Here is a 17,444-nt window from a genome sequence, read left to right as displayed (position 1 = left end):
GAAACATTCTAATATTTACAGAGATATAATAAGATACAATAGTGAGCATTAAAAAGAAACATGAAGGTTATTTTAATACCCCCCCTTAATGCTCAATCTATTTACTACACCAATAGATCCCCTGAATTTAACAAACTTGTCAGGACCAAGGGGTTTAGTGAAAATATCTGCTGATTGCTCTGAGGTAGGAACATAGCGTAACTGAATAGATCCATCTTCTACTAATTGTCGAATGTAATGGCAATGAAGCTCGATGTGCTTGGTTCGTTCATGAAATACTGGGTTCTTGGCAAGTTTGAGTACGCCCTGATTGTTTGAAAACAAAGAAGTCGGACCTACTTGAGGAATATGCATATCTGCAAGCATCTGCCGGAGCCAAACTGCTTCACAAGCTGCCTTGACAGCTCCTCTATATTCTGCTTCTGTAGAGGAGAGTGCATGTGCCTGTTGCTTCTTACTGGTCCAAGTAACTGCTGCAGATCCGATACTAAACACATAGCCAGAAGTAGATTTCCTATCATCAACTGAGCCGGCCCAATCGGAATCAGTGAATCCACTGAGCTGAGGAGTAATACTCCTTGTGTAAAGAAGACCATAATCTGAAGTACCATGTACATAGCGTAACACACGTTTCGCTGCAATCCAATGATCAGTCTTGGGGTTTGTCATGAACCGTGAGATGTAGCTGACTGCAAAACTGAGATCAGGTCTAGTAGTAGTAAGGTAGATGAGACTACCTACTAGCTGGCTGAAGAGTGTTTCATCTACAGGAGGAGAAACAGATTGTGCGGACAATTTCAGACCAGTCTCCATAGGAGTGGAGGCAGATTTGCAATCCTGCATTCGAAACCTATCAAGCAAACTTCTGGCATACTTGGACTGAGACAAAAAAATGCTGTTGTCAGTCTGCCAAACCTCAATACCTAAACAATAATGAAGCAATCCGAGATCTGTCATATCAAAAGTTCTGCATAGATCCTGTTTGATTTCTGAAATCAAATGTTCTGAATTTTCAGTAATGATCAAATCATCCACATAGACAACAAGAAAAAGAATATCATTACTAGAGTGTTTAATATACAGATTACTGTCTAACGGACTACGCTGAAATCCTTGAGTAACCAAGTAATGATCAATCTTTATGTACCAAGCCCTAGGGGCCTGTTTAAGACCATAGAGGGCCTTCTGGAGTCTACATACTTTGTGTTTTGAACCGGCAACCTTAAAACCTGGGGGCTGCGTCATGTAGACTTCTTCCTGTAATTCACCATTGAGAAAGGCGCTCTTCACATCCATCTGATGAACTTTCCAACCATACTGAGCTGCAATTGCAAGAAGAATGCGAATAGTGCTCATTTTGGCTGTCGGTGCAAATGTCTCCTCATAATCAATGCCTTCGCGCTGGGTGAATCCACGAGCAACAAGTCTAGCTTTGTATTTGTCCAAGGTACCCTCTGCATGGTACTTGACCTTATAGACCCATTTACAGCTAATGGGTTTCTTCCCAGGAGGGAGATCTGAAAGAACCCAAGTGTGGTTCTTTTGAAGACTTTGAAGCTCAGAATCCATTGCTTGTTCCCATTCTGGAATTCCTTTGGCCTCTGCATATATCTGGGGCTCAGGGATACTGTGGATGTTGGCCATAAGAGCTATATTAACTGTGTTGTGCTGAAGGCTCTTATTTCTGGAGGTTCTACCCTCAATGAGTTCATCAGGACGAAGATCACTAAGCGTTTGAGCCCACCATTTTGGCCGAAGAGTCGAGGAGCTAATATTAGATGCTGTCGGAATAGCTGGAGGAGAAGCAAGAGCAGGAGTTGTATCATCTGGAAGTGACTGAGGTGGTGTATCAGTAGCATCAGATGACTCATATAAAATAGAAGAACCCAAGTCAGAGATTGCTGAAGACTGAATCTCGGAATGTGGTGGGGAGTCAGAGAGCGGAAATGGTCCAAATTCCTCATCAAACACAACATCACGACTGAAGATTAAACGATCAGTATTTACATCAATCAGTCTGTAGGCCTTATGTGTGTGACTGTATCCTGTAAACATAAGTTTCTGGCTTTTGGAATCCAACTTAGTTCGTTTGGCATCAGAAATCCATACATATGCCAGAGAGCCAAAAACTTTCAAATGGTTGATACTAGGTTTGCAACCAGACCAGGCTTCCTCAGGAGTCTTATGATTAACTGCAAGGGTGGGTGACCGGTTAAGAAGGTAGACAGCTGTGGATACTGCTTCTGCCCAATATTTTCTGGGAACATTTCTATGTTCTAGCATAGCCCTAGCCATTTCTGTGATGGTACGGTTTTGACGCTCTACAACACCATTTTGCTGAGGGGTGTGAGGTGTGGTGAACTGACGTCTAATGCCATGAGTAGTACAGAAGGCAGAGAAAGCAGAAGAACAGAATTCCCCCCCATTATCGGTCCTAAGAGTACGGATGGAGGAACCAGACTCTTTTTCTACTAGAGCTTTAAACTGCTGAAATACAAGAAAGGCATCTGATTTTTGCTTAAGAAAATATTCCCACATTTTGCGACTGAAATCATCCACAAAGAGTAAAAAATACCTGTTCCCAGTAATAGAAGGAGTATTCATAGGACCACATACATCAGCATGGACTAGCTGGAGTACTTTGTATGCCCGCCATGATTCACCATTCTTAAATGGTGTCCTATGTTGCTTCCTTGCTTGGCAAGCTCCGCAAACGCGATGGTTCTGGGTCTGAATATTAGGTAGGCCATGGACTAAATTATCTCGAACAAGTTGTGCTAGATATTGAATGTTCAGATGACCGTATCGCTGATGCAAGAGACTGCTGAGAGCGGATGATTCGGCGATGAAGGCATGCTTAAGGGAATCGCCTGAATCTACAAGCCTATAAATACCATGATCCTCAAGACCGGAAGCAAGGGTAGTGCGAGAAGCACGATCAATAATCGAACACTTATTTCCACTGAAAATGACATCCAACTGAGGAGAGTGCTTCATAATCTGACTAACAGACAGAAGATTATGTTTCATGCCAGGAACATAACATACATTGAGAAACATGAGTTTTTTTCCTCCAGTCTGAATCTGAACATTGCCCTTGCCGACAATATTGTATTCTTCACCGCCTCCAAAGATTACTGAGTCAGAATAGGGAGTGAATTCAACAAACCAATCACGCCTATGAGTGAAATGTCGGGAGGCACCAGAATCGATGTACCAGGCAGAAGATTTCACATGATTTGCAGGTATGCTGGCCATAAAGGCATGGTAGATAGATTCTTTCTGCTCTGAGTGTTGGGCAGCATTGGCGTACTGTTTAATTGAGTCCGACTTCTGATGCTGCTGATACAGATGCTTATAATATGTGAATATTTCAAATGACACAAACTTCGAGGTGAGAAAATGAAAGACCTAGAAAAATTGGAGAAGTACCCAGAAAAGAGCTCGAAAAACCCAAAAATAAAGTGTTGTTGGAATTCGGATCCGCTGGCTCAAAAATCGAGGCACAAAAAACGAGGCACCCACAAAAATTTGATGAAGACCCATTTGAGATTTCAAAAAACCCACCAAGAATATGTGATCAGAAAATTTTTTGGAGGTCAAAAAACTAGGGTTTCGAGCAAAACCCTAGTCGGCAACTTCGAAGGTCAGATTTGCAGGAAAAATGGCAGATATAGGCAGATTTTGGAACAAGCGGATTTGAGATAGACGGATCCAGGCAGATAAGGGCGGATTGAACACGTTTTCACTCACACAAAATGCCGAGTTGCAGAAAAACGGCGAGTTGCAGAAAAACGACGGTAGAAACCCGCGATTTGTAGAAGATCAGACGTGAGCCAAAGAAACCTGCGATTTAAAAAACGTGAACTCGGGATTTGCAGAATGAATTTCAGATTTCTCAGAATAGAAACCCTAGACGGGTTGTAGAGAAAATGGCAGAAATAATTTCGAAATTTAGAGCAGATAATTTCGAAAGAAATTATGAACTATTCAAAACCATTTGAAGCAATAGCTCTAATACCATGTTACAAATGTAAATGGCGGAAAATTTGAATGAATTAATCAGAGATCAAACTGATCTATATATACAAAGAGGAGAGTCGAATAGAATAGAAACATTCTATTCTAGACTATACTAAATATTAGAAACATTCTAATATTTACAGAGATATAATAAGATACAATAGTGAGCATTAAAAAGAAACATGAAGGTTATTTTAATATATACAACTCTCCTTTACTAATGGAATCGGTTGAAACCCAGATAACTACAACTGAAATCAGTTGATAACCTAGATAATTACAATGAATGTGTATAATGTGCAGTCCTTAGTGTCCAAAGACCTGGCATAGAGCAAGACACTCCTGTGTATTTCCAACCTGCTCAATATCTCCTTCCAATTGACCATGTTTGGCAGATTACTCACAACCACAAGCCCTTCCAACTGATCGCAGCTCCTTAGAAGTTAATTGCAGGGCCTATAAATTGAGTGCAGACCTTGATATATGCAACACAGGCCCTCTGAAATGTCACACGGGCCCAGATTGTGATGTCGCAGGCTCCAACCTGAGAAACACAGGGCTTTTAATTAAACTGCAGGCCTCTAAAAAGGTTTGCAAGCCTCTAGAAAGTGATCACAGGCCTCTGTTTGATGATCACCAATTTCAAATGTTACCAAATGCTGCCACAGGGTAAATTATATCCTCCAAATATGCACAATAGATTCCCAAACCAAACACTAGCTTATGTAATATCAGACCCACAATCAGATCAAACCCTCAATGTGCAAATGGTAATGCAATTAAACTTCACAAGTGATGTCTCCCAGCAACAGGATGTACAGTAGGAAGACTCCAGTAATTCCAGACTTGCGATTCCCCAAATTTAATCCACTATAGCCCTTAGCACAAGACTTTTTCTAAAGCAACAATAGCATAGAAATGGAAGACTGAATAACTCAAAATCAAATCCTTATACTTAAGCAAGGGCATAGAAATGACCAACCTCAGAAATCCTCACAAAGACAACAAAAGAAAATAATTAATTGGACGACTCTTCCTTCACAATTGGCTCATATTTATAATCCTCAAATGGCACATAGTTTCCCAATCGTAACACCACTTAAGAAGCTTCATCAACACAACATCATTTTATAACATAAAATATAATAAAGTGCCTTAAATATGAAGCCTCATTGATTAACTAATAATTATGAATTCTATCAAATAAATGCACCTACCATATATAGATGGTGACCAATTGTCAATGCCACCATTGCACTGCCAAAAATAGCACCTACCCAAAATACACTTAATATAAATAGCAAGTCTACCTCAAAGGCCTCCAAAACTCACTGTTAGTGCACGAGGGTCGTAGTAATGAACTGACCTATCCAGCTGTAGGAACCTACTAAAAATGGGAACATTACAAAAGTCCAGTCTTGTTTGAACATGCATCAATTTATCTTTTTTATAATGCCTGCCTTGATATATATATTCTTTATAGTGCCTTATCGTGTTGGCTTTAGACAAATATTGTTATGATTCATTCTTTTGATGATGCAATCAATTCTTTTTCATCTATGTACATCTGTATATATTACGAAGTAATTGTAAAATATTTGCTTATTACTAACAGTGATCAAGATATCAATTGATACAAGAGACTGAATGATGTTTCCTTAAGAACAATCATAAAGAATAGAAACATTCTATTCTAGCTAAGAGAAAACTAACAGTTATCCACAGCTAGCTAAAGAATAGAATCATTCTATTCTAGAAGCAAAAAACTAAATATTAGAAACATTCTAATATTTACAAAAGATTACAATAGATAACTATTAGACACTAAACATAGATAATAGAAACTATCTATTATCGTAATACCCTCCCTTAATGGTAAATCTATCTAGAGCATGGAGCTGTCAAAAAGTGTAAAAGACAGATTCTGTCTGCTCAGAGTGCTTTGCATTGTTCACTATGGGCTGCGAACCAAATTGCTTAGATAGGGCACCTAAGCGCTTCCGACATTCAACCTTCATGTGCCCAAACTTGTGGCAATAGCATTGAACGTTTTTCTTCCCAAAGCCCTCTGAATCTGGAGCAGAAGATGTCTGTTGATGGTACTTTGGATAATGGTCCAAAACTTTGCAGGTGAGCATAATGCTCCAAAACAAACCGCAAAAAGCGATGATTTTTAGGAGAAAATCAAAAAACTTGAACACGATTTTTGAGGCCAAAAAAAATCAAAAGCTGACAATACAAAGCTTCATTTTTTTAATGGAAAAACGGTAAAACTTAACCGTAGTTACAAATTCCACAATGGCAGGGGACATGAGGGGGTGTGTGTGTGTGTGTGTGTGTGTGTGTGTGTGTATACATATGTTACTTTAAATGCTAGTTATGAAAACATGTATTGCAATATAAGATGTTAAAGAGTAAATACTTGAACATTGGATTGAATTGGAACATTGAACATTGAACACAAATAGTCGAATCAACAAATAGTCAACATTGGGACATCTCCCATCCTTAGTGGAGGTGGCAAAATTTGGTGGCACCGCTGGGGACGGGGAGATGGAGTCCCCAAGTCCCCGGTGCATCCAAGCCTTCGAGACATGGGGCAAAACCATGGGGGGGGGGGGGGGAACATTTCCCCGTGTTACTATGAACCCAACAAATAATTTTTGAGGTCACAAACCCAGAAAGGAATCCCATACAACTTTGTGAATTACAGAATCAGGAATTTTTAAGGGAAAATTTATACAAACCCACAAGAAAATATTTTTAGGGAGAAAAAATGAAAATCCATCTGAATTTTTTTTTTCTTGGAAAAAGATTATGAAAACCCACTAAAATTTTTAAGGGAGGCAAAACACGAGACTTTGCATGATAAAGCAACACATGCAAACAACATGCAAGTACTTGCAACCCTCAAATAGTAGAGACCCAAAATTTTTGAAGTGCGACTTAGAAGAGAGCTCGAAAAACCCAAAAATAATATGTTGTCAGTTTTAGGATTGACTGGCTCAAAAATTTAGGCACAAAAATCGAGGCACCTAGAAAAATATGACAACCCAATTGAGCTCTCAAAAAACCCACCAAGAATCTAGAATTAGAAAATTTTTCCAAAGTCGAAAACTAGGGTTTTGAATGAAAACGGCTTTGCTGAAAAAAACCACAAAAAATGGCAGAAATGTGCAGAAAAAACATATGGATCTAGACAGAAATGGATTGTGGAACTAAACCAGAAGTTGGTGGATTCAGATCTCTCAGAATGGAAACCCTAGTTGGATTATAGTGAGAGTTGGAAGCAAATATGCATGTAAATAATTCCAAAAAGTAAAAGGTAGATAATTTCAACCAAGAAATTATAATTATTTTCGAAAGAATTTAGAGTATTGGCTTTGATACCATATTATGAAGTAATTGGAAACTATTTGCTTGTTATTAATAGTGATCAAGAGATCAATTTATACAAGAGACTGAACTATGTTTCCTTAAGAAACAATCGTAAAGAATAGAAACATTCTATTCTAGCTAAGACAAAATTAACAGTTATCTACAACTAACTAAAGAATAGAAACATTCTATTCTAGAAACACAAAATTAAATGTTAGAAACATTCTAATATTTACAGAAGATTACAATAGATAACCATTAGATATTAAACAAAGATAATAGAAACTATCTATTATCGTAATAGTATAGACCTTTATTTTTTCAATCAATTTTTATGCCTTTGTAATCAAAAGTTCGGAGAGGAAATATTTATCTGTTAATGCTGTGCTAAAAGTATGAAGCAATAGATATAATTTGACCATTATAAATAATCGAAGTAGATTCTTGTTGTAACACGTATTTTCACGTCCTTCTGGTATTACCTTGTGTTAGTTGAAAGCCATGTATGAGGGAGTCCGTGGCTTGTCATGCAGGGTTTGGAAGACACATCATCATGACTTAATCCTTTTCTTGACTGACAGTGTCTTTTTCTTCAAATACTTGAAACTAAGATGCTTGATGTAACAGCCTAAAGGAGAATTGATTTTGCCCGTAGAATACATAGAGAAACTCAGGTCATAATATTATTATCTTTGGTGGACTTATATTATTTGTATTTATGTAAATGTTTCACAATCTATTGGTTTGATGCCATCCACAAGCTCATTTGATTTGCATCTGTATAATTATGCAGATTTGCATGGGCATTTAGATTGGTTATTTTTTTGATATATCAGCTGTTTTATGTACTTTAAATTATTCTGAAAATTCTGGTCTACATTTTTGTAAATGAAAAAGTTCTTACTTCCTTTTTAAAGGGAATTCTGTTTTCTAACATTGAAAATCTGCCTCAAATTTAAGGGTGCTGATCTTACTGGTGCCAACTTATCAGGTGCTAATCTTGAAGGAGCAAATTTAAAGGTATAAGATGGGACAAAAAGCTGTGATTTTTTTTTCCTCATATCTTGCATATATGATTAATTATGTTTCTTTGTTTTATTATGTGATTGGATATGGGTATAGGGTTCAAGTATTCTAGTACAACATTGTTTCTGGGCATGGTATGGCTGTATATATGATGTATATCCAGAATTGAAAATCCATTTGATATATCGTACAATAATTAATAACAATAACATTTGAATCTTTGATTGGATGATACTTCATTACTGATTTCTGATAAAGATAATATTAACTTTGAATTGATGATTGATTTTTTTAAAATGCGACATATATCATATATTTTAGGATCCAGAGTCAAGATTCAAATGGAAATTGTTGCAGTTACAAAATTTGTGTAATTTCCCCTCGTCCTCAATGATCATTCGGGTGATCATTAGCCTATTCTTTTGTCATCCCAGTAGGCTACTTCAGAGATATAAGGGATGAGAGGCTGGGATTGATGGAGAAATAAATAGTATTATTTTGAGCCCATAAAATAATATATAAGGGAAAAGTCACTTTGGAAAATTATGAAAGTAAAGTGACTTAAGTTATGAAATAAAGTCATAAAGTTACTTTATCAAGAATGTAATAAAATATGAAGTGACTTTATCATGAAGGTGAAGTTATAAAGTGAATTTATTTTATTTTTTAAGCTTTCTAGAAGTGTGACGAACCTCTTGGAGGAGGGAAAATGTTTGTTAAAGAATCACACATTGTGATTTGAGGTCCAACAGTGGTTTAGAGAATCAATTTAATGGGTTTCTTTCTCCAAGTATTAAGATATGTTGATTTGATACTTGATAATTTGTCCATTGTTGCTGGTTTGGCAGTACCAGCCATATCTAAGGAGGGAAACCCTTGGATATGTAGGTTGGACAAAAACCCAATGCTGCCTAAGAGGTGGGCTCACTCAAGGTTCATTGAGTAGATTCACACTGTTCTAAATAGGTTTTGGTGAAAAATTTATGCATATTCTAGCACTGTAACAACAATATATTATATGCAACAGACATGCATATTTTATATCAGAATCATTATCAATAGATTTGTGTTTATAGTTGCCTATTTCCTTGGAAATCTATATAGTTTCCTTTGCATGATTAGTTTGCATGTTGTTATTTTGCAATAAAATGAAGCAAAGCATGGAAAAACTTGAAAACCTAAATCAGAACTAAAACAAAATCGCAGTTGCCCAATGGTATCAGAGCCCCAAATCTTGCCAGCTTGTGGAGCTTATTAGTGCATGACATAGATTTCAATTGCATGTCAAATTTTTCAGTTGCGTGTTAGCTTTTTCAATCGCATCTTAGCTTTTTTAGTTGCATGTCAGATTTTGCAATTGGATATGTGTCAGATGTTATCAAATGGAAACTTGGTGAATACTCAGATGATTGCATGTCAGTTTAGTAGTAGTTCATGATGAGGGTTACCATTGCATGTTATTTCGAATTAGTCCTAGTGTGTAGATTTGTGTTGCATGTCAGTTTGGTGGATACTTAGATGGTTGGATGTTACTTTTAAATCAATTTAATGAAGTGGGTTTCTTTATCATGCCATTTCCAAGCAGTACAGATTTTTGGATTTGACTGCATGCAGTTCTGATTATTTACAAAAGGTGGGTTTTACTTTCCATGTTAGTATTTTGATTTATTGATGATTGTGAATGAAAAGCTGTATTGTGAGGAACGAAGGAAACGAATTCAGTGTTTGTTTCAGACATTTACAACAGGGTTTTAAAAGATTACATCTACGGCTAAAATTAAAATGAGAGCTTGTCATCTACTTTCCTTCCTGCTTCACCAGCTAATGAAATGGATGGAAAAAAAGTGAATGTCCACAAAGAAATGAACGACATATGGAAAAACATGTGAATGGTATGGATGACTTTTTTCTAGCATTTCAAAAACATCAATTGGACATGTCATTATTGTTAGAGAAATTGCTTTTGCAAGAAGCTAAAAAGATGGATAAGAGGCATAGTAATGATGTGCACATTGAAGTTACTGATGACAAGCATATTGATCATCCTAATGCTAATAAATCATTTGAAGAGGCGCGAAGTTCACTACAGCCATATGAGTGTTTAAGCAAAAAGAATTCTAGAAAAGAGATAAACATGACTTCTTCTGATGTTAAGCATGAGATTGCGATTGATTTAGCCAATGAAGGTATGTATTATTTGGGTCACCGTGTAGTTACTTGTTTCTACTGATGAAAAAATGCATACACATGAAGAAAGTCCAAACATGGTGTTCAAAGTGTAAGCGTTGAGAAAGAAGTTTCCAATAAAGATGTGCTTGTAAAAGTTGAAGGCACAACACAAATGCATGACAACTGTGGTAATTGTTATACTGGCAGTACTATATCTCTTGATCCTCAAGGTAATGCAGCCCATGATCATGGAGAAGATAACGTGATTGAGTCACCTATGTTGGCAAAGTTTGGGCAGATAGTCATGAGACATGGGTTCGCGATGCAATTATAGGAGGATAGATTTTGTGTATCATAGCATAGAAGATGTGTTTCCCCAGTTCTTGTCATAGCGAAATTTTTACAATTTTCAAAGTATCAAACAAGGTCAGTTATGTACCGCTTCAAGTATGTTTGTGCACATATTTTACATTGTCTCAGCAAGTCAGATTTAATATTTTTATCATTTTGGGTTTAAAAAAAGGCAAAGATGTGCCAGATTTTGAGCTTTAAAAATGGCAGTTATCTGTTGAATTTTTGACGCTTTAATTTTTCTAAGGCCTTCGTCTCGTCTCCAGCTCCGTCCACCACTTAAAATTTCCCAAATCTGATTCCCGAGTCTGAAGTTACAATAGGTTAATGTAAGGCTCAAACACATGTATTTTTAATCAATTCATTAACCAAAAATTCAACAAGTTTAATGAATTAATACAAAACGTGTATTTTCTATTCATTCATTAACCTCTCTCACGCAGAAAGTTAAGCAATCGATAAAAAACTGTAATGGACACCCAGGAATGCCCAAAAGCTGAACCAAGGCTGAAATTATATTAATGTTGCAAATTCTGCAATCAATTACAAAGAGATGTATTCCAAAGGTCAAACCCTAAGGGAATGATGTCTAGAATGTTACAACAGAGAATGAACGTCCCCTATTGCCCAAAAAGAGTGTGATTCACACATCCAAGCTCTTATCAAATGCAAGTCATAATCATCCGATACAATAATCCGATGCTAAACAATGAGACTCTCACCCCTATTTATCCTATTCCTTCACCTTTCTAGAAAGAACTAAAACATTAATTAATTGCAAGTGCTAGAAGCTTCCCCCTTCCAATAATTAATGCACTCTCTAGAAACTCCTCTCTTGCAATAATTAATTGTGCTTATAGAGGCTTCCACCTTTCCAATAATTAATACACACTCTCGACGCATCTCCTTTGTAATACAATAATTAATTAAATTAATTAAATATAAAGCCACCTTTTAATTTTAATTTATTTAATGGCTTTATAAGAAATTAATTTAATTTCTTCTTATCCTCCACGTAGACTTTGGAGAACGTGAAGGCCAAAAGATGGGATCATTACAAATCCGCCCTCCTTGAAATTGCTTGTCCTCAAGCAATTAAGTAACATAATGAACTTCATCCTCCTCCTGGGTCCCAATTGAAGTAGTATGCGACATCCTTGTGGACATTATACCAACTACAAATCAGCATCATCTGAACCAACCACATGTCGTGCAACCTAGCACCCAATACTTGTACTGATGGTGAAGAAGTTAGAATGTCACCAAAAGGTAACTTCGTATAAGATCTATGAAATCTCTTCTTCCCAACTGCTGCAACACAAAACTGAATATTTGTAGATGGTGAAAACAAAGCATAACTCCACTTAGGAGAGTGATCAATATCAACCTCAAACATCAAATTGTCATAAGACAATGTGGCATCCATGTTGAACATAGTACTATCACAGAAGTGAACATCTACACTTTGTTGATCAATAGTATAATATGACTTTGTCACTATATCACTCACCTTGTTAGCAATAATAGGTGTACTATCATCAAAGCACACATCTACAACTGCATGCATACTGATAAACTCCTTGTTGGATGGTTCAATGGACACAACAGTGGCTGCTGATATGATAGTATCCTCGCATTCTCCTAATCCCACTATTGCTACGTCATCATCCCCTGACAAGGCTTCATATGTGGTCTCCTGACTTTGCACGCATGTCTCTACTGACTCTGTCGAAATGCCCACATCACCAACATCATAGTTGGCTGGCCCTATACGTGTCTCGATCCCACCTGAGAAATCGACTACCTTCTGCTCTAGAGCAACGTACAAATCATAAATGTTGATGCCCATCTATCTAGCCATAAGCTGCAACATCATATCCATTCGCCTATTCTGCTCCTGTTGCATACGTTGCCTCTTCTCTAATGTACCTAATAACTGTCTGAACATCACATCTTGATCTGGACTAATATACATCTTTATCCGGCTATCAATATGATCTCCACAGGATGGCAAGACTTATAGCTCTGATACCACTGTAATGGGTACTTTAGAAATAACTCTGATACCACTGTAATGGCTACTTTAGAAATAGCTCTGATACCATTGTAATGGGCACCTACTGGTTATAACTTCGTGAAACACTTTGCAAGCAAGCTCTGATACCACTGTAATGGGTACTTTAGAAATAGCTCTGATACCACTGTAATGGGTACTTTAGAAATAGCTCTGATACCACTGTAATGGGCACCCCTAAATGCCCCAAAAACTAAACCAAATTGCTGAAAGGAATTATGTCAAACAGTTTGCATTCAACCTCTTATTTCTCCGTTTAATGTTTTAAACCCCTTATAACTCCAAAAATCAAACGTTTATTTTTTTGTTGTGTTTTGTGCATGGAATTGGTATCATACAACATAAACAAGAAAGAAACTACAATAATATGCAAAGTGGAAATGAACTACAGCCAAATAAATGTTATTTTCAGAATTCATAAAACCAAATATATGGCAGATTTATCAACTCACTAATTACTTCAGCATCATTGACATAATACTCCAGCCCATGCTTTCGAACTTTTGTTGCTACAGTACTTTGTCCTTCAATCAGTCCACTACCTTCGTAATATCGTTCCCTCAAAGCGGCATAAGCGTCAGACAAGTAGTGAAGAAGATATGAGCAAAATACCAAATCCGCCTGTAGTCGGAAATGTAACTAAACTGCCTGATAATGAAACCGATAACAAAGAATTCCAAAGGCCAAACCCCAAGGGAATGACGTCTAGAATGTTACAAGAGAGGATAAACGTCCTCAAATGCCAAGAACGGAGCTGCAACTCATACACCAATTTCTTCTCATATTCAACCTCTCTAATGAAGCCACAAATGCTTCCTTTTATTCTATTTCCAAGGGTCCGCTCAACTCATATGGGCAATGTGGGATAAAAGATGTGTAATATATAAAACATATATTAAAACACCCCTTATGTCTCCCTTGGGTACACATCACCAAAAAATAAATATTAAAGTAACACTTTAATATTTTACAATTAAATTAGACGTTACTTTAATAAAACTTCAGGCATTAAAATGTATTAGCAATCGGACTCCGAATAATGCGAGTGATAGCTCATCGGAAAGCTCTCACCGAGGAGTATTGAATCCAATCACCAAAATTGACCTGCACTGTGTCCTGCCGACTTACTAAAAATAGTAAGTATGCCTGAAACTGAGTAAATCAACTTCGTTTTGGCCCAAACTGGAAATGACTAGGTCAAAACACTCCAGGATCCCATTAAACCCTTCGTTAGCCCTCGGGACCATGTAGAACAAGGCTAACGCACACACACTTGGTCAACTGCTAAAATGGGGACATTACAAAAACACGTGTTTTAGTTGGATCCATTAACCTTCAAAATGAAAAAGGTTAAGCCATCAGTAAAAAAAGCGTATTTTCGAAGAACATTAACCTCTTTTATAAATTAGGGAAGTTCAAAATATAAAGGTTAATGAATTGGAATAAAACAATTTAGTTATTCTTCTCAAGATGCTGTTGTGGATATGCATATAGGCCCCATTTTACTCCGTTAACCTAGGATTAAGAACATTCTGATATATGAATACACTAGGCAGATTATGAGTTGTTTGTATAAAGAAACGAAAATTATCAAAGCCACCGCCTTGGCAATTACACATCATTTTCTTTATTGCTTGCCACCTTGGCTAGAGTTTTTGAAGCCAGTAAATATTACATACATCCACTTGACGAAATGTCATATCCAATGTAGAGCAATCAGTTTCCTTCATGTATCAAAAGGGAGGCCATTTGACTCAAAAAAGAGTGAAATCAAACCCAGTTCTTAAATATCATTGCCAGATCATGGTTATCGCAGCCAAGAAGAGGAAAATCCCAATTATCAAAATTAGTTCTTAGGTCATTGCTAAAAGAAGACGTGACAAACATGGTAATCTTTCTGAGTGGAGTAATGGGACTCAAAGACAAATGAATTTGAAGACTGGATGTTCCTATTCATCAACATGATTGTGAGGGAAAACAATATATAGATTAGGTGGAGTTGATCAATGGTTGCCTTCATAATCAACTCTTAGAGCTGGAATTAAATAATTACTTCTACATGACCTCTTACCTCTGCATTGCCATAGGCGGGATCATGAGTTGACCAAGACTTAATAGACATGACATTTATGATAATGCAACTCTAATTTACAATTATCATCCTCAACTGTCGTATGAGAACAATTTCCACCATTTTAGAAGAGTAAATGACGCCTTCGACATGTTGACAGTTTGAGAGCTACATGGAAACATTGGGATCAGGATATCTCCAGAGGCAGCAATGACGATTCAACCATATGGGATTTATTTTATATAATTTCCGAAGTTCACTTATATTTGGTTGGCTGCTTATGATGGTTATCCTCGTGTGCTACCCAAGTTTGTTGATGACAAATTGGTATTCATTGAGATGTGTAGACATAGTAGTCAAATCAATATATTGTGTAGAATACAGAGGTAAGATGGCATTCTCTTTCCTATTGGAATTGGTCATTACAAGTGCGATACCTTTGTAGATGCAAAGAATACAAAGATTCATTGATAAGATCAACTTGTACCCCTACACTGTGATTTCCCTTTGACAACAAAGGCTATGCGATTAATGAATAAAGCTAAGTTTTGTCTTTAGCCATTTTCTAGCTTTAAAAGGCTTTTGGGAAGGTTGTGAAGATGATTTTGAGGTTAGAAGAAGATATTGGATGAGGCATACTGTGAAATAGGGTGATAGACTTCAAAGTTGACATTGATTGGACATGTATAGATGATGATGAATGGTCATTGATTGATCCCTTCTATTATGAGAAGATACAGATGTTGTAAATTCCACCTATAGATTGGTGCATCTGTGAATCGAAGAATTTGAAAGAGAGGACAACTTTTGTGATCAAAGGAACCAAGGAATGAGTAACACAAAAGAGGCTTGAAAATACGGCCACAAGGCCTCCAAGCAAGGGTCAAAGTAATTCTACTAGGAAGAATAGTAAGCAAGGGGAATCCTCTAAAATGACACCAACGATGGTTACAAATAAGAAAACAAGCTAGCATTAGAAATAGTAGAGGTAATGAGGATCCCAACAAACCAAATGAATTGTCCAAAGCTGGTGAAGTTGAGTTCATGGTTAGAAAGAAGAAAGGACAAAGGCAACAAAGCAGTTCGAGAAGAAAGAAACACTAATGCAGGTGCACCCATACAAGAGCCTCTTGGCATTAAAGAGCAATTGCTCCCAGTTGCCCCTTCACCATTGATTATGGCATCTCCTCATCACAAATTCATACCTTCAGAAATACATATGATTTTTCATCACAGAAATGGACGATACAATGCCAGCCATATCTAACTTATTAGCATCACCATACCAACAATTGGTGTTTATGCTGGGATTGCTTCCAACTTCCTCATCGTCATGGTTACAAAATAACTTGCATATGAAGAAAAGACTAATACAAGTGGTTTCTCCAGTATTAGACACAGTGGCAAATGTCCTTTAGAAAGCAGCTACAACAAAGAAAACAAAGACTATGTCGAGGCTTGTTGTTGATACAACTTTCGACAATCTGTGTGTTGAAATAACAAAACCCACCACCGAGAAGAAGAGGCAAATATGGAAGACTTCAGCATAACTAAAGTAGACCTTGGGCTACCAACAACAAAAGGAGATTTTCACAATTTTGAAGTCTATGCAGCCCAAATGTTACAAAGAGGCCGGAAAGAGAAATAGTCCAAAGGGCATCTCAAAAGTCAAGTGCAAACTTTAGTAGCTTACATTTCATCCATGGATGGGATTCTTCTAAGGTATCCTTGATTGCAACTACCACATTTGCTCTACTTGGTCCAGAAGGTGTGCTTAAGAAGACAATAGTTTAAATCATGAAAAAATTGAAAGCTCATAGTAAAATGTTGGAATCATGGATTGATCAAATGATAAAAGATGTCACAAATTTTGTAACCAAGGGAAAGGAAGTATATGAGAAATTTCTTATTCAGGAATAAGAAATGACTCTGATGTTACATGCAACAAAGGAGCAAAAAGTTACTTGGCAGGGGGTAGTAGAAGAGTTATATAAAAATAAGATAAGATACATTTATTGATATCCAACAAGAGACCATGAAGGTCTAAGGGACTAGAAAGAGTAAAACAAGGCCAGAACTAGCAGCGGGATCACTAAACAATGTTCGTGAAAAGAAAAAGCAAGAAAGAAAAAGAACAAGGAAACAAGAAAAGCCTAAAAAGTCTCATAGACGAAAAGTAGTCCATAACTGAATAATACAGTTCGGGGCGAGAAGTGTCCCAGACCGTCTTTGAGAGCCACTAGAGATAGGGTGATGCTGTCGAGTGTGTTCTCTACAAGAAATATCTAAGATTGATATGAATGTCTCAATTTCCAAAAAGATAATGGCTGATTTGAATGATAACCAATCAAG

At 37.0% G+C, this 17,444-nt stretch overlaps 1 protein-coding gene across 3 annotated transcripts in view; it reads left to right on the top strand.

The window, feature by feature from the left end:
• The window catches only part of FIP2 (potassium channel tetramerization domain-containing protein / pentapeptide repeat-containing protein), a 165,635-nt gene that overhangs the window by 93,335 nt on the left and 54,856 nt on the right, over positions 1-17,444 (top strand). For 2 of the 3 annotated variants that reach the window (XM_089820053.1, XM_089820054.1), the window contains one exon: positions 8,362-8,421. The exons of the other annotated variant lie outside the window; for it this stretch is intronic. In XM_089820053.1, coding sequence (XP_089676179.1) covers positions 8,362-8,421 — 60 coding nt within the window. The remainder of the gene's footprint in view (positions 1-8,361; positions 8,422-17,444) is intronic. 3 annotated transcript variants of the gene reach the window in all.

Source organism: Cupressus sempervirens, chromosome 3, assembly GCF_028749045.1.
Source record: "Cupressus sempervirens isolate cs-2001-9-10 chromosome 3, ASM2874904v1, whole genome shotgun sequence".
NCBI lineage: Eukaryota > Viridiplantae > Streptophyta > Pinopsida > Cupressales > Cupressaceae > Cupressus > Cupressus sempervirens.
The sequence above is the reverse complement of the archived record's forward strand: the minus strand, read 5'-3'. Positions and strand labels throughout refer to the sequence as shown.